The 20791-nt window shown below is 28.7% G+C and overlaps 3 protein-coding genes and 1 long non-coding RNA gene across 5 annotated transcripts in view; 2 read left to right on the top strand and 2 right to left on the bottom strand.

Annotated features, from left to right (window-relative positions):
- Positions 1-9629, bottom strand: part of LOC143149888 (membralin) — a 107548-nt gene extending 97919 nt beyond the window's left edge. For both annotated transcript variants that reach the window (XM_076317683.1, XM_076317684.1), the window contains exons 1-8: positions 9473-9629; positions 7477-7885; positions 7131-7366; positions 6860-7052; positions 6613-6751; positions 6239-6473; positions 6051-6141; positions 16-73 (exon numbers count right to left, since the gene is read on the bottom strand). In XM_076317683.1, coding sequence (XP_076173798.1) covers positions 16-73; positions 6051-6141; positions 6239-6473; positions 6613-6751; positions 6860-7052; positions 7131-7366; positions 7477-7743 — 1219 coding nt within the window. In that variant the 5' untranslated portion in view covers positions 7744-7885; positions 9473-9629. The remainder of the gene's footprint in view (positions 1-15; positions 74-6050; positions 6142-6238; positions 6474-6612; positions 6752-6859; positions 7053-7130; positions 7367-7476; positions 7886-9472) is intronic.
- Positions 9630-10092: 463 nt separating this feature from the next.
- LOC143150155 (rho guanine nucleotide exchange factor 39) lies at positions 10093-12257 on the top strand. The gene is made up of 8 exons (XM_076318213.1): positions 10093-10222; positions 10291-10421; positions 10509-10730; positions 10806-10992; positions 11088-11500; positions 11573-11710; positions 11819-11983; positions 12056-12257. Exons 1-8 carry the CDS (start codon positions 10126-10128, stop codon positions 12209-12211), a joined length of 1509 nt encoding a protein of 502 aa, XP_076174328.1. The 5' UTR covers positions 10093-10125; the 3' UTR covers positions 12212-12257.
- A 317-nt stretch (positions 12258-12574) lies between these two features.
- Sl (small wing phospholipase C gamma 1) lies at positions 12575-20624 on the top strand. The gene is made up of 20 exons (XM_076317615.1): positions 12575-12666; positions 13855-14050; positions 14981-15130; positions 15281-15419; positions 15568-15730; positions 15840-16153; positions 16221-16427; positions 16843-17263; positions 17335-17646; positions 17731-17912; positions 18004-18181; positions 18257-18322; positions 18425-18616; positions 18698-18919; positions 19006-19212; positions 19286-19667; positions 19734-19873; positions 19958-20065; positions 20145-20226; positions 20309-20624. The coding sequence occupies exons 2-19, from the start codon at positions 13876-13878 to the stop codon at positions 20163-20165; spliced, it is 3579 nt and encodes a 1192-aa protein (XP_076173730.1). The 5' UTR covers positions 12575-12666; positions 13855-13875; the 3' UTR covers positions 20166-20226; positions 20309-20624.
- LOC143149869 (uncharacterized) lies at positions 16816-20109 on the bottom strand. The gene is made up of 3 exons (XR_012992894.1): positions 19882-20109; positions 17025-17129; positions 16816-16946 (listed from the first exon to the last, which is right to left on the bottom strand). It is a non-coding gene; the product is annotated as an uncharacterized LOC143149869 (long non-coding RNA).
- Positions 20625-20791: the final 167 nt, after the last annotated feature.

Below are 20791 nucleotides of genomic sequence, written 5' to 3'. Positions count from 1 at the left end.
TTTGTAATCACTTACCAATAAATATGAAAATCTGATGATGCGAATACCGTAACAACATTGAAATGGAGATAGTCTGAAACAAGAAAAATAAATGTATTTAAAACATACGAAGATCTACCATTTTTAAGAAACGTTAGAAATTCGTAATAATAATTGCTTAAAAGTTGCTTAAAATTATTTCATTGGTCAATATGGTAAATAATCTGTCAGGAAAAATTAATATTGTGAAAGAAAATTTTAATATTTGATATTTATCAAATCTGTTTTGCATTTCGTTTCGTATAACTTTATCAGACGCTCGTAAAGTAATTTTCAACGGATCTTCGAGATAACTTATAAAATTGCAAAGGATTGGTAATTTTTTTAATTTTTATTCACAGTTATTTTGCTAGCCCAACGAAAGGGTGTAACGGAATACATAATTTTAATAAAGCTTATCCAGGTACGGAATCGTGATGATTAGTATGCGTCATGGGTAAAAATATATTTAATAGGAAGAGATTGCAACAAAGCTGCGTTACGAGATAAATTGCAAGTTGTGCGGTGCGCACTCGGTTACCGGGTTGAGAGTGAATAGTGCAATTGAATTGCGATCGGTTCGGATTGAACTAGCACCTGACACCCCGGAGATAATTTACTATTTGCAATGGACAACCTTGGTAACGGAACCGTTTAATCTTACTTTGCAGATGCGTCGCTGTTATTTACAAGGAAAGTAACGAAAAAAATAATATCGATGTGAAATTCGGGCAGAGACTCCGATTAAAATAAAATTTAAATATAGCAAAAGAACGATCACTTGACAATTTGTAACGGCCGATTTTTATTTCCGAGTAAGAACAAATTTTTGCACTTTGTACTAAAGATTCAAAGTCGAAGTATTGAAAGTTTGAACGAATTGTTTATTTCGAAAAATAGTAGCAGCAAACAACACGGTTTAGAATATAAAATTAATTTATGTTTTGCATAATTTATTTATACATAACATATACATACATAAATGTATTACATATGTACGTAGATAGGTACATTTAATACATTACAATATGCAAAATACAATATTATGAAATTAATTCGAATCACTTTTGAATTCAACAAATACGTATATGAAAAAGCGTACGATTGAAAACAGTCCTAACGATGTTGAGTTTTAGTCAATTTTTATCGGAAAAACATTAATCCATTAGTGATATAAATTTACATTTTCATTTGTGGATGATTTTTACACAAATATGTGTAATCGACATGCATCGTAAAAAATATTCCAACTGTTAACCATAGTGAAAAAATATTTTACGTCGTGCAATTTCACATAAAAAAATACACTCTTCTTTAAATTTCAGTAAATTGTAATAACTACATGCAATTCGTATGGAATAGATGTGTAATTCTTACGTCCTTGTATAAAATAAATATACGGTGAAAGGTGGGATAATAATAATTTTTTAAATTCATTGAATAGAAATTTTCCGTACATTTGCTCATTTATCAAAGAACTGTATTACAAACGAATCTTGTTCTATTAACCTTTCGCATAATAAATTACAAGAAACAGAAATTCATCGATACGTGGCAAAAAAATGTATTTTTTAATGTGAAATTGCACGACATAAAATATTTGTCCTTCTGCAATCCATACTTGAAAAGTTTTATGTTGCAAGGGGTGTATAATTTCAGTCGGTAAAGAATTATTAAAGCCAGTGCAAAAATTTGTTACAGTTTACGGAGATGCATTTGGAACAGATACATTTGGAACAGATGCATTTGGCCATGGTGTGAACATACATCGACACATGTTTCTCATATACGAGTATGTGTACGTGTGGTCACTCGTTCAACTACATATTTGAAATTTAAACTGTAAACAACATTAAAGGATTACGACGTAATCCAAAAGTCAAAGCTGTGCTGCTTATATTTCAAAAACAAAGCCTCAAATTATGAAATAGTAAAGAATTTGTTTTCGTTACTTTAACATCTAGAATTGATCCTAAAAAATATCCACTATACAAGTGTACGAGGTTCGACTGAAAAGTAATGCATAATCGCGAATAACTTGAGAACAAAATAACGTAGCAACACAAGTCGTCAGCATCCAAATACATTTATTCCTTATAAATGTATAAAACATGGTTTTGGTTATTTTAATCGTTTACTATTGATACGTTTCACAATGGAGACGAGTAAAGACGCGATATCATCGCGAGTAGAACAAAGAGTAACGATCGAATACTTAACCACTGAAAATATTAATTCAATTGATATTCATTGTTATTTTCAAGTTGTTTGTGGCAATGGAACTATTGACCGGAGTACAGTGGCTCGTTGAGTCACAAGAATCTGATACTGACGAAACTAAATTTCTCGACGGAGCTCGCAATGGACGACCAACTTTCGTGATTGACGAATACCATCAAAATCGAACGAATGAATCGATCAAAAACAACGGTCGTATGAATCTACGTGTTACATCGAGGAAATTGTGAAGCCACGTGTGTTCTATTGTGTTACAGCTCGATAACGTTAGTTAAAAACGACTCTTGAGTTGAAATTCGAACTCGTTCCCCACCAGCTATACACACCCGATTTAGCAATCAGTGATTTCCACTTCTTCTTTAGATACCTCAAGAGGGACCTTTAGAACATTTATTTCATCACGTAGGCAGTGAAATTCGAGATTAAAAATCGACCGAAATACTTCGATGACGGAATGAAAGTTTGTCATACATTGGAAGAAACGTGCATCTTTAAACGATGACTATGACGACGAATGAATACATCATTTTAAAACCAATGAATTGTACTTTCGTTTCTATTTTCTAATTCTCTTACGTACCTCTTCTCGTGCATTATTTTTCAGCCGATCCTCGTACACCTCTAATAAATTGACACACATTTGCACAAAGCATGTATAGACGTCCTCGATAAACGATGCTCGTTTGGGAAATGATATACGTGCTACGTTTAATTTTTTATTTAACCGATACGGTGTCGCTACCAACAATACATACGATACCATTACGAGTCAACATTACCCGAATATTCGAATACCGCGAAATATTTGATAACGAACAAAGTGATTGGAAATTCATCTGCATCGTCGACTTACGAAAATTTCCACAAATTCTCTCATTATACTCCGCTAATTACACTACGAAGTACTGCATCTTTGATTCACCTATCTCTGTCGAGAGACCTGTGGTAATTTAAAAAAGCGCGAATTTAAAAAAGAAATTACGATACATACAGCACGAATTTATTTGATTCAATGGAAAACAACATCCACGGCGCTTCATGCTTGAAGACACTGGTACTTTTTGGATAATTAATATGCACACGCATAATGAAACACAATTAACGTTCGCTGTTAATTTGTAACGTGAGCTTGAAAATCGCAGATACCTTAACTACCGAAGTCAACGATCGACAATTATATTCGATACATCGTTGAACACATTATCAAAAAATAATATGATTTTCTGTTTAGCTGAATAATATTGTTGTGGACCAAAATATTTTCGGGCACAATACGTCTCGTATATTTTCACGCTATTTACGCTTTTATTCGTTTCAACGTAATTTTACTCGTTAACTATTAGATTGTTCGGGAAGTAATTTCGTTTCTTTTGGTGAAAATGAAACACGATTTCTTTTTAGAGTGTACGAACGTTTTATTAAATTATACATTCTCCATTTTGGAAAACGAAATTACTTTCCGTGCAACCCAGCGTAATTTCTTCGTTCTTCCAATGAATTTACAATAGGAAACACGATATGCGATCGGAACAATGATGTAGCTCCAGAATAGATCGAAATAACGAAATTATTCAAAGACGTTACAAATCCGTCGTATTCTGCGCAAGGAACGTAAGATCACCGTTAAAAAAAAAAAAAAAAAAAAACAAACGAAATGCAAATGCACAATCAAGAAGACTGGAGGGTGAGGGGAAGAATAGTGTTGCACCCTGAATTGTATTGTAACGGAGTACCCGATGTCGCGTGCACATGACACAGGAGATACGGGGTAATACGTGGATGACGACAGTCCCGTACACGTGACTTTACGGTGGGTTGACCGAGGGTGGATCCAGGTGACACTCCAAGCACTGGAGTAACATTCACGTGTTGTGGCACGGAATCCACCCATCTCCCGTTTCCACCACGAACTACATTCAAAGCATTTCCAACGCTCTATACGTAGAATATTACATTGAAACTCGACGAAAGAGTAACAACGTATTTAGTTGAAAATACAAGGTAACGTTAATTATCGTCAAATAAATTGTATCGTTAGGGTACAACGAAATTTCAATCGCGACTCGATAAACGTCCCGATTCTTGTTTTTCGTGCGATGGAAAAATTAACTCTGACGAACGAAATGATTTTCTTTTTTTCGTCTACGAACGTGATCGCAAGCATGCAGCGATTAATTGTTCGTGTAATAAAATCACGAGGCTGGGAACTTTGCGTCGCGATGGGCAGTTATTGCTAACTTTCCGCGTGTGAAAATATTTGAATTTAAATCGAACCGTATCGACCCGCACAATGTAATTTAATGTCAAGATTTAAGGGATGAAACTCGTTCGGACAGAGTTTTTTTTTCAAATCAAACGTTGCATTGGACTAATGCGCACGTTACCACTGAGCGTATACATGACCAGACTCAATGAATAACGAACCGTTCTAATATTTTACCACTCCATATTTGAACGTTGCTTCTAGTAAAATTACTCGTGCATGGAGTAATTGGCTTTTCGGTATTATCCATCGGGACTATGTAGATATAAACTAGATAGGTATAGGCTGCTACACAATGCATTGCATTTGAATCGTGGTTAGTAGTATGCAGTATTACTCATTTGTTCGCATGATGTGAAACCATTAAACGCGAGCGCAACTATTCGTTGGTCCGTATATGATCCAATCACATCCTAACACTCGGGGAATACCCTGAAATTTCACGACCCATCTGGCATCCGTGCTGTTTATGTTGGAGCATAGTCAATAATGCATCGACATGATTATCTGTCCGATTACATATAAAAAATTATCTATTAACGAAAAATTTATTTAAGATGTTGAAAAAAAGAGAAGAAAAATTAATCGTACGTTCAATTTGAAACTTCGAAACAAAAAAACAACCTGATTAGACCAGTTGCAGATTTCAATCGAAATCGTTATTAACGTAATTATCGGTAACTGATCGAACACTGCGTGAACAAAGTACGCATTTGATACGATGGAAAATTCCTGAAAATCACTATCATCTCTAACGCAATAGCACAACTTATTTGGGGACAATTTGATACAAAATTACCAGCTTGGGGCCTCTGTAACGAATATGATGCCCCTAATAACGTTGATTTATATCCGACGGTTCAACTCCAAAGGGATCGTAGGTTGTGAGGATGCAAGGGGTTGGAGGGTTATACGTGGGTTATCTCAGTGCGTTACTTTGAATTGATTGCCATATCCTTTTACACGTACCAGGTTGTCGTGTGGATACGTATGATACTATCTCCTTGATGGGAGGAATATATCCGGATCGAAAATACGTAGCACATGAAATTAAATCTAATTTACACCTCCAGAACATTCTAGACTCGTCACAGGTGATGTTTATAATATTATAACGCATAATTTATCATACGAATGGCTTAATTTAATTTGCCACTGTGCATAAAGAAATCTGAATCAACGTAATAAAAAAATTACGAAATTTAACGATAACAAATATTTTCTACTAATTCGTCGAGTAACATAACTTAATAATTGAGAGAGAAAACATTGGGAGATTTAAATTTTACTTCGCGGATTATCAAACATATATGAAAGTATATAAATGTGTACAATTTCATAGTAAAGAAAAACAAATTTATACAGAATCTACACCTTTTTTGCTACTTATGTTTTCAAGTAGCTCTGTATTAAATATTTGTTATCGTAATGTGATGAACATTTAAACTTGCACACAATTGTATACAAACTTTAACTAAATTTATCGTAACAGTGATCCATTATATATCTTTAATTAAAAAAATATACTTACAAAAATGAACATGATGCAAAATGCAGCAAGATACGATGTTCTGGTCATCCACATGCTTACAAATCGATAATGTTCTCCGGTAACCACATTTCTATAAAAAAAAAAAACTTATGATATTACAATTTTAACAATCGATAAAAATTTATTTAAATTTTATAAAATATGGTAACATTTAATAAGTTGCTTACCGTAAAAAGCCTTTATTGTCCTCCTGTTCTGCCAGTGTCTTAATACTCGCCATTAATAAATCATCATATCCCAAGAATTCATCAAGTATTAATCTTGAAAAATCATCGCCAAAACATTTATCATTCATAGGATCCAGAGTAACAACTTTTACAGGAATATTTAACCTCTGTCTGGCTGCAGGTGACAATCTCAATAAACCATATTCTAATGAATATTCCACGATATAACCATCGTCTAAAAAATAAATAATTTTAAATTATGCGAACAAAATAATAATTTTATTATTATCATTATTACTTTTATTTTAAACTCGAGTAAATATAAACAATCATGGTAACCATAGCATATTTTTAAAACTACATCATATTTGTACCTGTCCTAGCAAGCTTATCGGTTTCAGAGGTTTGCTCCCTTAAAGGTTGAATAACATCTTCTTTATCCAAGTTATTTGCATTTTGTTCTACAGTATTGTTCTGTGCACTTGTTAGCGATACTATCTTCTCATTTGATATCTAAAATATTAATTTGTAGTATTTAAAATTAAAAATAATATGAAAATAGTATATAAATAATAAATTGTAAATAATATGTCCAGCATTTGTTCAATTGCTGATACTTACTTCTTTGCTATCTATATTTAATTCATTCCAATGTTTTGTTGATAGCAAAGGACTTGTTGTACCATTTATACTTAAATTTGAATCTTGTTCTTCACCAGAAACAGTAGCAACCGTAATATCACGGTTTTCTTCATCAGACACATTAGCAGTTTCTTTATCTTCGTCAACAGCAGATGGTTCAATGATAATCAACCTGTTGATACAATAAAAATGAATAAAATACTAAAAAACGATCACTGTTTAATAAAAAATCTAATATTAACATTCTTACCCTTCTCTAGTTAACATCCTCAAAGCTCTAGTTAAATCGTCAACTTTTTCTTGTTTCAATTTCTCTTCTTTTACATAAGTCTTTTCTACGCTATAGTCTTCTCCTCCATTTCTAAGTATTTCAACTCTTAATATACCATCCTGCGGCCAATCATCTCTTATATGTTCTAAACAATTAGCTGGTACTCGTGAAAATACTATATGAATATAAGCCAACACAAAAAATGCTAATATAGCCTGAAAATTTGTATTTATAATTATATAATTTACATTACAATAGTTTAATAAATGCATTAAAGTATTTATTTATCAAATTTAATAAAATAAACAATAAATAAATTATTTACCTTTAATAATATTATAAATTCTATAAGTCTCCTGACATGCCTTGGAAATGTTCTTGCATATATTAATGCAATTTTAACAAATATCGCATGAAACAACCTATCCCTTACATTAATTAATGGGATTTGATTATTATTATTCCTAGTGGTATTCATGTTATTATTATTTAAAGTTGACTGAGTCGCACTACCAGCAATACCATTATTATGTACAGTTGCACTATTCTGATTATTTGTTATTGGTATAGCACCACCATCCACTTGTGGCATTTTAAATATTATGTAATGTTTGTTTTCGGCAAATGATTTTGAAGTAATTAACTCATACAAGTTTTATGTATGATATTTTTTAAATAATACTTATACATGATGTTTATGTATATTTCCACATTCAAATTACTTTCTTGAGACCCTAAAATAATTAATACTTATACTACTCGTTAGTATTTGTATTGTTATAATGCAATCATTAGTATTTGTATTATTATAACATGAGCACTTCTAAGCTGATGTATACCTTAGTACTACAATATAATAATTTTTATATATAACATGTTTCAATTTTGGTATTTTAATATTTTAATCCTTCATTTAACCAGATCCCTATTTAACTCAAAATTATAATCAAAATGAATTGTAAAACATAATATTATAGAACTGGTTATTTCAATATATATTCGTGTACAATAATACTAATGATTCTAACAACAATTGTTTCAATGTACACTTAATATTTCAAATATAAATAATTTTTCTGCACAGATATAGAATATATACTCAAATTTTGTTGAATTCCATATTTTCACATAATAACTCAAAAAAAATTAAATATTAATTTTGATAAACATATTGCATAACATTTATATATTAAGTCATACGAAAGCATAGCATAATCTGTAATATTGCTATTACAGGAAACATAACCTATTTAGTAATTAAATATTGTATCATAATGATAATTTTTTAAAATATTAATAAAATTTCAACATTGCTCATAAAACTTACTTTTATTTAGGCTACGCACATTAAATAAATGAGTAATACATAAAAAATATGCCTGTTTAACGATAATATGTTTTGTTGCACAGTTAAATAATTTAAGAAAATAATAATTACATATGCAGATAGCTTGGAACAAAAGTATTTGTTCTGTATTGTACAATATATACATTTCTTTTCAAATAAATTATTGTAACTTGGACGATAAGAATCAACATGTTAATATAATTTTAAAACATAAATCAGCTATGTTATAATCTATTTAAAAACTGAATAATAAATGTAACGCTGCAATATCAAGATTACTATTCCATTGAGTGTTACTATGAATAATAACAAATTTTTAAAGTTCAAGTTGAAAGTTTTAACCATGTGATAATATTCTTAATTTATTTCAATCTAAAAATATATCAGTAGCTGCTAGTAAAAGGAAAAGGTTAGATGAAGAAATGTAAAAAATTTAGGTAAATAACTTTACCATATTTATTAAATCGACAGGTTAACCTGAAGGCATTAAGAATTATGTATTTAAAAAAACGTCTTATTAGTAAAACAAAACTTAGTATGTGAACTTACATAATGAGAAAATAATTGCTCCTTATTATTGAAAAAATAGACAGGATTTTATTGTATTGTAAATAAGATTCAATGATAATAATTCTAAATAGATCAAATTCTGTGCATAAACTGTGTAAGTGCAAGCATTCAATTATAGAAATATATAAAGTACATATTGCATTGATTCAAACACATTTTTTTACTATTGTTCTTAACGGGTAAAAAAATAGATTTGTACAGCAATAACATCTTTCGTTACGTAATTAAGTAATTCAAAAAAATAGTAATTACATATCACGGATAAATTTAAATAGTATTATTCATTCGTATTTTACAATGCATATATTTCTTTTCGAATAAATCGTTATAACCCGGACATGACATTTCACAGATGACATACGAATCGTTTGTAAAATTTTCACACAAATCAACCATATCGTACCTTATTTAAGAGTTGAACAATAAATATAACGCTGTATTTCTAACAATACTATTCCTCTTCGTATCACTACGAATAATAACAGATTCGTAAATATACAAATTGTAAGTATTAACAAATTCAATTTTCGTCAAATTGTCACTTCATCATCATGTTTTGATATTCCACAACACGTATATACTAGTTCCTAACCCTTTAATGTTACCAACATTATAATACTGTAACATACAAAAAAATCACTAATTCTAAAAGTTTCTATCCATTGCCAATTTTTATTGGTATTTTGTTGCGATGGACCAATAAAACAATTTGATCATTATGTGTATTTGACCATTACTACAGTAATTTAAAATCCAAGGAAAATATGTGAAACGACCATTTCATTATATACATACACATACAATAAGTAAATAAATACACACTGCAATGTTTTGAATTTTAACCGAAGTGGTATTTTTCAAAGGATTATAATTTTAATACAATATAATAGTAAAACATTATCTAAAATATTAACTACATTCTTGTATGAATTTCAATAATAAATTGTGTTTATGTGAATATATTAAAATGTATTCATAGTTTAATGTGTTATGTGTAATATATCCATAAAATATAATGCAATTTTTAACACTTTGACGATATTATTAAGAATAGATATGAATTCGCCAAAATCACCACAAACTCCTTTGAGTTTTGAATTAAAAACAATTATAGACAGTAGGAATGTTTTGAGTATGCGAAGTCGCATGAAAGGTATAATTAAAAGTTTGATTCTGTCAATTAGTTTTTACATGTAGAATTTGATACATTTATGTTCACAGTTCTTAACAGTTTAAATGAATCTAATCAAAGATATTTTGAAGAAAAGGAGAAAAATTTAAGATCTCAAGCTATTCAAGAAATTTTAACAACAGAAGTTACTTATTTACGACAATTAGAAATATTAATGGAGGTATTCTTAATTTATCTTTACATCTATTTGATTATGATCAAAATATTATATTCTTAGTGACATAAAACAAAACTATTACTTTTTCAGTATTTCATACAACCTATGTTTAAAAATAAATTATTAGATCACATTTTGCTTTCAACATTGTCAGAAAATATAAAAACATTATACAATGTTAGTGGAGAATTAGTAAAAGAATTAAAAGAAGATCCACAAAATATAGCTGGTACATTTCATAAACTTGCACCATTTTTTAAGTTATATTCTGTTTATGCTTACGATTATGAACATGTTTTGTCTTTATTACAGGTATGTTATTATTTAAAAATTTCTCAGTTAAAAATTATTTATATATACTGGTCCATATATAACAAATTTTTTCAGGCAAAACAAGAAAGTAGCTTTGCATTCAAAAATTTTATTAGTAAACAAGAATCAAGACCTGAAGTTGGTAGAAAATTACCTTCGTTATTAATTACGCCAATACAAAGAGTACCTAGATATAAATTACTCTTACAAGAAGTCTTACAACATACACCTAATAAACATAAAGAATATAATCTTTTGCAAGGTAATTGTAAAGTGACAATTCAAAATATTCATAATGTAAACGTGTTGCCTGGGTTTAAATTATATAAACCAAATAAATTTTCATTGCATTTATAGTAAGTTTAGTAGAAGTTGAGAAAGCAGCAAAACATATAAATGCTTTACTTGAACAACATGAAGAAGCACAAAAATTATTGAAACTACAAAAGTGTATTATGAATCCAATTAATTTGGTAAAACCTGGTAGAAGATTTATTAAACAAGGAGCATTAATGAGAGTATCAAGACGTGGAAATTCTACATATAGAAGATATTTTATTCTTTTAAGTGATACTTTATTATATTGCAAAGGTGATCCAGAAAATTCATTAACTTTATGTTGTGCATTACCCTTGAATAAATGCAAAGTTGAATGTGTTTTAAGTGGTGGACTATTTCGTGTTTCTTGTTTAAATGAAACGCTCTTACTTTATTCTGAGAAAGATGATAGCAATTTATGGATAGAAGCAATACAAAATTCTATAAAAAAGGTATTGTTAAACACTCTTTCTGTAAAAGACTTTCATATATTGTAATTCGTGTGACTTACTTTATTATTTTAGTATACAGAGTGTAGACAAACTTTGCGGAAGGATAGTAGTTCAAGGAAACCATTAAGACATAATAATCTTAATCTGTTTTCATCTGAAAATATACCAACAGCTACTGGTAAAAGGAAAAGATCAGATGGAGAAACTGAGGTACTACAATAATTTTTAAATTAAAAAATTACCACATTTTATTTAAATCAATAAATTGAAGTACATAGAAATAAATATATTACTTTAACATATTTGTTAAATAAACAGGTTAATTTGAATGCATCAAGAATTATGTATCTTAAAAAAGATAGTGAAGCAGATACAGATGTACAATCAGAAACTAATTGCTTCCTGCTATTAAAAAAATTGAAAACATTTAAAAATAATAACAATTCAGAATACATCGAATCCTGTCTACAAAACAATAACTATGTAAGTTTATATATTCAATTTTAAAAATATGTAGAGCAGATATTGCATTAATTTGTGCATACTATTCCACAGAATATTACAGATAAAAAAAGTGTACATTATACAAGAGAATCATCTCCTGTTCTTTCTTCAAACTTTGATCAAGAAACCCCATCAAGATTTAAATCCATCAGTGAATTTTTTTCATCTATTGGATCATCTTTAAAAGAACTGTTTAAATTTAGGTAGCACAATTCAATTAACGTGAGGTAATAAAGTTATTGAAGTAATGAGATAATTCTTATCTATACATTTATTTTCCAATTTCCTATCATAAGCACTTAAAATAAAACGTATTAGTATTCTACACCACTTTATGAGATTGAATGTTGATTTTTACAGCCAATACTTTTTCAACTAGGAAATATCAAAAAAACAAATAACTAGTAATCAGGTGTGAAGATAAAATAACGTATCTTGCTTGGAAAAATTTTTAAATTGAAATGAAAATATAATGAATAGGTATTTAATATTTTTTAGGATTTCATAGAAATATGTACAGCTTTATTTTGAGTCCATATAAACATATATCAAATTATAATAAAAATCCCTAGACTCGTTTATAGGGAGTCATGACCGATACCTACAAATGATAAGAGAATCGAATTTTTTATCATATAATTAACAAAATATTTCTGATCCAGGTAGGATAGATTTTTAAGCGTATAACGAAAGATATAAAACAATATTACAAACACGTAAGGAAGATAAATAATGAACAATGCGACAAATACTACATTCTTTTATATTAGATTGTCACAACTAAAAAGAAGCTATATTTTTTTTTAAAGTTATGTTAAATACATATTTGTCCCATTAATATGTTGACAAAATGTTTTTAATTTTTAAATTTACTTGTTGATACACACACAAAATTTTAATGAAATTTATGGTAGGTTATGTTTATGTATTCTAATAAAATTAATCCATATAACAACACAATAAAAAACTGTAGCTTTAAAAACATATACATACATCTGTTTCATATTTTTATCAAAAGACTTAATAAAAAATACTATATTTAAAAAGAATATTAGGACGGCATTAAAGCATTTTTATATTATTACAGAAATAAGCATATAGGAAATAGTACATGTTATACATCATTCATAAGTAATAGTAAATAAATAGAGTCATATATTATTAGAATAATTACAATAAAATTACTTATTTTTTGTTTATTGTAATCACTTCTAAAAAAAATCGTATATTTATAAATTAATTTCATGAATAAATCTTCAAATGTATTGAAAACAGGCTTCTGTGTTCCTTAAATATATATTGCATAAAATACTTCAATATCTGTTTATTTTAATAGTATTTACATGAAATAATAGTTCATATAATATATATATATATATATATATAGTAAATATATATAGTAATATAAGTTATATTACTATATAACTTATTAAGAAATAAAGATAAAAGTTTTAAATAATCACAAACTTAAATTGGTTTAGGTACATTTTTTAATTTAAATGAATTAAAAGTTACTGAAAAAAACTAAAAAATACTATTTTAATTAATATTTTACTTCTTACTTTATAAACACCTTTTTTGTATTTTCCAATAGTACATACAAATTTGATTAGTAATAAAAGTTTATATAATACTTAGATATTTTTTAAATAATTTTACAATATATTGAATATAAATAAATCTATTTAGTGAAGTGTAACTAAGGTCTACATAATAATTTTTCTGTTACAACTGAATTATTTCAAAGATTAAATTCTTTTCAAACACTTTTAATTTTATAATGCTGTCTAATATACAAAATATATTAAATTATATAAATTAATTAAATGAAACATACAAATTCATTATAGCATAAATAGAATATTTTTAAAATGAATGGCATAATACCTGAAATGGAACAAATCATCAGTCAACTCGAAAGGGGGACTGTGGTAACGAAATTTTTTTCAAGGAAAAGACCAGAAAAAAAAACTCTTATGATACGAAGAGAAACCAGACAAATTGTCTGGGCAAGAAGCGCAACATTTAGACCTTTTGATGGTTCAGGTAAAAATACTTCATTCCTTAAACAAAATTGCAGCAAAATTTTTAATGGTTTAACATTATTATATGTTTAAGAGAAAGCAATACAACATTTCTATTTGAATATCTTTATGTACTAAATGAAGATCAATTAAAAAATGTTAACAAATCTGTATTTCTATAGCTTCAAAATCATAGATCTTATTAAATTTACATATACTCAATACTGTTGAAATAAAATTACACCTAACATTCTAGGCACACATTTTGCATGGTTATGAAGATATATCTACAGCAAAAATGGGCAATATATTATCTGAGGATACTAGTTATAGGTCAAAAACCTGAAGGAAAGGTCCTTGTGATTAATGTAAATGGGTGAGTTTAAGATAAAGATACAACCTAAGTCAGTTAATGAATTTCATTTAATAAAATTTTGCATACATATTTGTGTCTGGAGTAGAATTAAATTATATTTATTTCTGACTTAATAATTTACTAATTTGACAATATTAATTTAAATATTCTTATATTGAGCTTAGTGGACATTTCCTTCATTTTTGGTCTACAAACAAATGTGCCCATGGATACTGTTGATATATTGAATCAGCCCTATTGGATATCATGGGTCTTTGATTTAGAAAGAAACTGCTGAAATTATTTTCATTCGCTCATTTTATAGATTAAAGCAGTACATATCACACAAATCAGAAGAATGAAATATTTTTTACATCATTTAAATCAAAAGTATCTTCCGTTTTCTCAAATATTTAATACCTGAAGCAATGTTTTTACACATTATTTTAATGTATAACATTTATATATGGGTATTATGTATAATATACATATATTAAATATTATACATACCTATTGTTAAATATATGCTTCAACATGTTAAATATATTACAGATATATAAGATGCATTAAAGAAGATTTTATTCCCTTTGATTTTAGTTGAAATAAGAGAAATCAAAGAAATTAAGGTTGGAAAACATTCTAAGGATTTCGAAAAATGGCCAGAAGATGCAAAAAGAATCGAGAATCTGAGATGTTTTGTTATATATTATGGTTCTGAATTCCGACTTAAAACACTTTCAATTTCTGGTAAATATATTTTATAGTTTTAGCATTACATCTGTGACTACTTTAATGTTTTCTTTTAATACTTATATATTTATATTTTTATATTCAATCATATACAATTTTTCTTAAAGTATGTTTTTGCATGCACCTGTTTCTATGTATTTATTTCAGCCCTTAGTGAAAAAGAATGTGAACTTTGGGTAAAAGGGTTACGTCGTTTAGTTCAAGATACTATAAAAGCTCCATATCCTTTACAAGTCGAAAGATGGCTAAGAAAAGAATTTTATGCAATGGAAAATTCAAGAGAAACGTAAAAAATTTATAATTCTTCACTTGTAACTTTAGATTCCTTACATGTTTTTTATATACGTTTTTTTGTATTAACTTTATTAAAATATTTTTGGATGTCTTAAGTTTATTAATTTACACACTTCTAATTTGACAATTTACATTTACAGGGTTACTGTGAAAGATGTAAAAGCATTTTTACCTAGAGTTAATTGTAAAGTGGCAACAAACAGGCTTAGGGAACTCTTTCAAGAAATAGATACAAGAAACAGGAATGAACTTGGTTTTGATGATTTTGTTATACTTTACCATAAACTTATGTTTGATCAAAATGTAAGTTTTTAATTTATTTAACATTTGTATTTTTCATTACAGATTTACGTATACAGCATTGATTTCTTTTTTTGTAATTGCTATATACATTATACTTTTACTTTCACAGAATTTCACAGATTGGAGTAAATTGCTTAATTATTCTAAAACAGGACCAGTTGTTACTGTCCATGATTTTCAAAACTTTTTAACAACTGAACAACAAGATCCTTTAGGAAATAATGAGATAGAAGTGTCCTGTTTTATTAGAGACTACTTACAAGATCCTCAACGAGATGTACAAGAACCACACTTTACATTTTCTGAATTTATTGATTTTTTATTTTCGAAACAAAATTCTGTTTGGGATACAAAATATTCCCGAATATATCAAGATATGAACAAGCCTCTAACACACTATTGGATAGCTTCATCACATAATACGTAAGCATATTTTTTAAAAAAGGTGATATATATTGAAAATAAAAAAATTGAATAATTATTCTTATAGGTATCTAATGGGAGACCAAATTAGCAGTGAAAGTAGTTGCCAGGCTTATGTACGTGCGTTAAGAGCTGGATGTAGATGCATAGAACTTGATTGTTGGGATGGGCCAGATGGAATGCCATTTATATTTCATGGTCATACACTGACCACAAAAATAAAATTTTTAGATGTCATTAAAACTATTAAAGAGCATGCTTTCGCTACGTCGGAGTAAGTATAAATGTAGTATGTATCTATTAGGAGTTTAATTTGACCTATTTACTACGAGCTCGGCGCACTCTTTTTTATTTCTGAAATGAGAGAGTATAAGAGGAACTGAAAACGAACGAGGGATATGAGGTAGATGAAGATTGATATTTTGTTTCGCTGTTTTCCGGACGCCTAATACTCATTTTTCGTGTGCAATACTTTGTCTACCTTGTGTCATTCGTCGCTCGTTTTTAGTCTTCTAATTTCGCTCTCATTTTATTTCACTCTTGTCTTAAGCAAGAAAAGAACGAGAAACGCCTGCTCGATAATCGTGTTCCTTTTACGTTAAAGAACTCGCAAACTTCTAATGAATAAATATTTTAAATATTTTATTTTTTATTTTAAACACCAAGAAATAAATATATTTTTTACATAGCTATCCCGTCATTTTATCTATTGAGGATAATTGCACACTACCCCAGCAACGTAAAATGGCAGTTACAATGCAAGAGGTATTTGGTGACATGTTATTGATTCAACCTGTAGATAAAAATGAAACTTGTTTGCCATCACCACACACCCTGAGAAGGAAAATTATATTAAAACATAAAAAATTACCTGATGGTGTTGATGAAACATCATTTCTCATTCGAAGTGATGAAAGTAGGCAAGAAATGGATCTCAGAAATACAGTAAAGAATGGTATTCTTTATCTTGAAGATCCTGTTGATAGAGAGTGGAATCCTCATTTTTTTGTACTGACTCAACAAAAGCTATTCTACACGGACACATTTTCTAGAACTCAGGAGATTGAACATGATGATGATGAAGAAGGTGTAGCTCGAAGACCAACAGATGTATGTACATGCAATATGACTATTTTGAGTAACTAATACTTCATTAAATTTTACTGTTAATTGTAATATAGGGAGTACCCAATGATGAATTACATTTTGGAGAAAAATGGTTTCATGGTAAACTTGCTAGAGGAAGAGAAGAAGCAGAAGAACTGCTACGACATTATTCGCATCTTGGTGATGGTACCTTTTTAGTCCGGCAATGCGTTACATTTGTGGGAGATTACTGTCTTTCTTTTTGGCGTAAAGGCAAAGTGAATCACTGTCGTATTAAGCTCAAGCAAGAAATGGGCCAAACACGATATTATCTTATTGACACAAATTGCTTTGATAGTTTGTATAGCTTAATTACACATTATCGTAATCATCCCTTAAGAAGCCAAGTAAGTATTAACAGGACACAGTACTGTATTATTTTTAATAACATAATTGTTTAATTAACTAATCTTACAAATAAAATGAAATAGGAATTTTTAATCACACTTCAAGAACCTGTTCCACAACCAAATAAACACGAAGAGAAAGAATGGTGGCACGCCGACTGCACCAGAAGTTTGGCTGAAGAAATGTTGAAACGCATTCCTACAGATGGTGCATTTTTAGTAAGACCCAGTGAAAAAGAAATCAATTCTTATGCTATTTCATTTAGGTAACATATTTTAAAGTACTACCTCATAAAATGATAATATTTAATAGTAGTGTACTATTAATTATGTTTTAATGTTTTTACTTGGTTTCAGAGCAGAGAAGAAGATTAAGCATTGTAGAATCAAACAAGAAGGACGTCTGTATACTATTGGTACTATACAATTTGAAAGCCTGGTTGAATTAGTTAATTATTACGAAAGGCATCCATTATATAAAAAAATAAAATTAAGTCATCCTGTAAATCAAGATGTTATTAGAAGAATGGGATTAGTGCGTAATATATCTTATATTTTTTCATTTCATAAATGTTCTTAATAAATTATTCAATTATCTGTTCATATCCAGGATACAGATGACGGCTCTGTTTATGGTATTCCTGGTTATGTAGATCCTACAAGTTTTACATCAAAAGTAAGTTCTAGCAATAGTAAATTTATTTAATTAAAGAGCAGTAGTAAACAATACTAAAATAATTAATTATTAGAAATGTTATACTGTTCATTTATTTTAAAGGTGACTGTAAAAGCTATTTATGATTATAAAGCAAGAAGAGATGATGAATTAACATTGGTAAAACATGCAATAGTGACAAATGTGCATCGACAAAGTAGTGGATGGTGGCGGGGAGATTATGGTGGCAAAAAACAACATTGGTTTCCTGCTAATTATGTAGAGGAAATAGAACCTCAAGACAACCAGGGGGACGTGAGTTTACTTTATATTGATTTTTATTCTTTCAGTTTTAGTATTGATAACTTAATATCAATATGTTATTTTTGTTTTCAGTCAGCAGATTCCATGATGTTTGGTAGTCTGCAAAAAGGCTCATTGGATATTATGGGTGCTGTTGTGGAATTAAGAGTAGGTGGAAGACCTGGATTAGAATGGATATTAAGAATACAAAATCCTAGTATGTGTTCAGTATTTGAAGTGGCAACTCCTTCTGAAGATACTGCATTAGAATGGATGGCCAGCATTAAAGAAACTGCTCAAAATGCTAGTGTCAGGGTAAACGTAAAATTTCGTACATTTAAGAATTTATTAAACAAACAATGGATGTAAAAAATGAGTGCATGTTTCATTTCTGGTTTCAGGAAAATCAACATAAAGAAATGGAACGTGCATGGAGAATAGCAAAAGAAATGTCAAATTTAATAGTTTATTGTAGATCAGTTGCATTTAATTTAGAAAGAATAAGGACAAAAGGTTTTGTATTTACTGAAATGAGTAGCTTTCCTGAAACTAAAGCTGAAAAACTTATGTGTCAACAAGAAAACAAATTTTTTATAAAGTATCATCAGGTAAAGTGATATAAAATTACTATTATTAATTATATTTGCAAAGATAAACTTGCCTAGAATTACGATTTTATAGATTCAATTTAGCAGAGTGTATCCGAAAGGACAACGTATTGACTCATCAAATTATAATCCTATACCAATGTGGAATTCTGGCTGTCAAATGGTAGCATTAAATTATCAAACTGGAGATAAATCAATGCAGCTGAATCAGGCAAAGTTTCGAGAAAACGGCAATTGCGGGTATATTTTAAAACCCGAATTTATGTTTAAAGATGATTTTAATCCGTACGATAAAAATTGCTTACAAGATGTGGAATCTGTTAAATTTAATTTAAAAATTATTGGTGCAAGACATTTAATTAGATCAGGGAGAGGTATAGCCAGTCCTTTTGTCGAAGTTGAACTTATAGGTGCTGATTTTGATACGGGTACAAAAATAACAACCAAAACAATACGTAAGTAAAGTGGAATTACATGATCTCTACTTTGATAATTATAAAGTAATTGTATTAAAATTATAGCTGACAATGGATTTAATCCTATGTGGAATGAATCTTGTGATTTTGAAGTTATCAATCCATACTTTGCATTCATACGATTTGTTGTGCAAGATGAAGATATGTTTGGTGATAGTAATTTTATTGGGCAAGCCACCTATCCCGTACGTACCAATTGTAAAACATTGTTGTCCTTTTTAAATTACTAATTCTGTACTACATTTTCCTGGGTATATTTGTACATTTAGGTCCGATGTTTACGTTCAGGTTACAGGAGTGTTCCATTAAAAAATAACTATAGTGAAGATCTTGAGCTTGCATCATTATTAATACATCTTCGAATTACATCCTCAGGTGCAAGTATAAAATTTATTTATAATTCAATTCTATTATTTCATTAGATATGTTTTTATATATTACAAATTATTATTTTAGACGCACTTGCATAACTTATAAAGCCAATGTTAAATTACACATGAGCTTTAAAATGTTTGATCCATATCAAAATTAAGAAGAGGTAAAGAATGTAATAAATAATACTTGTATATTAAATAGTATTTATTTATTCAGTATTGTATAATATAAATTCCATTGTTTAGGTTACTGTTTAACATAAATACCACTAGATGAAATATTTTGATTAAAAGTTTAGGTAAAATATTACCATAGAAGATTGGTTATCTACAAGGGTCATATTTGAAACTGAAATTTATGATTACAAGAATAAATATATCCAACTCTGTAACCAATTATGTATGTAGGTAATTTAAGAACATTATTATTATACATAGTATCAAAGAAAAATAATAGAATTGTTGTTACAGTATTGAACAAAGAGTAAAAGAGATATATTTAAAAAAGTTAGATATGAAAAATATAATGTCTCGTCAAAAAATTAGTAGTCAATATTGCAAAAATTATATGTGGCACATTGTAAACATTTTTGCAAATTATTACAAGAAATATCCAAAAGTATGTATCTATTGCTTAATGTACAGTTCACTTAGATCATTTGCATCAAAGAAGATAAATAACTTATAAAAAAGTAATATGATTTAATAAAACTACTTTAAAATTTTTTA

This window comes from Ptiloglossa arizonensis, chromosome 8, assembly GCF_051014685.1.
Source record: "Ptiloglossa arizonensis isolate GNS036 chromosome 8, iyPtiAriz1_principal, whole genome shotgun sequence".
NCBI classification, from domain to species: Eukaryota; Metazoa; Arthropoda; class Insecta; order Hymenoptera; family Colletidae; genus Ptiloglossa; species Ptiloglossa arizonensis.
Note: the sequence above shows the minus strand (reverse complement) of the source record. Positions and strands in the feature narration are given on the sequence as shown.

What these genes read in the sequence shown, in the direction of transcription:
- LOC143150155 (XM_076318213.1), top strand. Translation starts at nt 10,126, where the DNA reads ATGAATTCGCCAAAATCACCACAAACTCCTTTGAGTTTTGAATTAAAA. An exon ending in AATTAGAAATATTAATGGAG is followed by an intron (nt 10,422 to 10,508) that starts GTATTCTTAATT and finishes TTACTTTTTCAG; the next exon opens with TATTTCATACAACCTATGTT. An exon ending in GATCAGATGGAGAAACTGAG is followed by an intron (nt 11,711 to 11,818) that starts GTACTACAATAA and finishes TTAAATAAACAG; the next exon opens with GTTAATTTGAATGCATCAAG.
- Sl (XM_076317615.1), top strand. Translation starts at nt 13,876, where the DNA reads ATGAATGGCATAATACCTGAAATGGAACAAATCATCAGTCAACTCGAA. An exon ending in CTCAAGACAACCAGGGGGAC is followed by an intron (nt 18,617 to 18,697) that starts GTGAGTTTACTT and finishes TTTTGTTTTCAG; the next exon opens with TCAGCAGATTCCATGATGTT. An exon ending in CTCAAAATGCTAGTGTCAGG is followed by an intron (nt 18,920 to 19,005) that starts GTAAACGTAAAA and finishes TTCTGGTTTCAG; the next exon opens with GAAAATCAACATAAAGAAAT.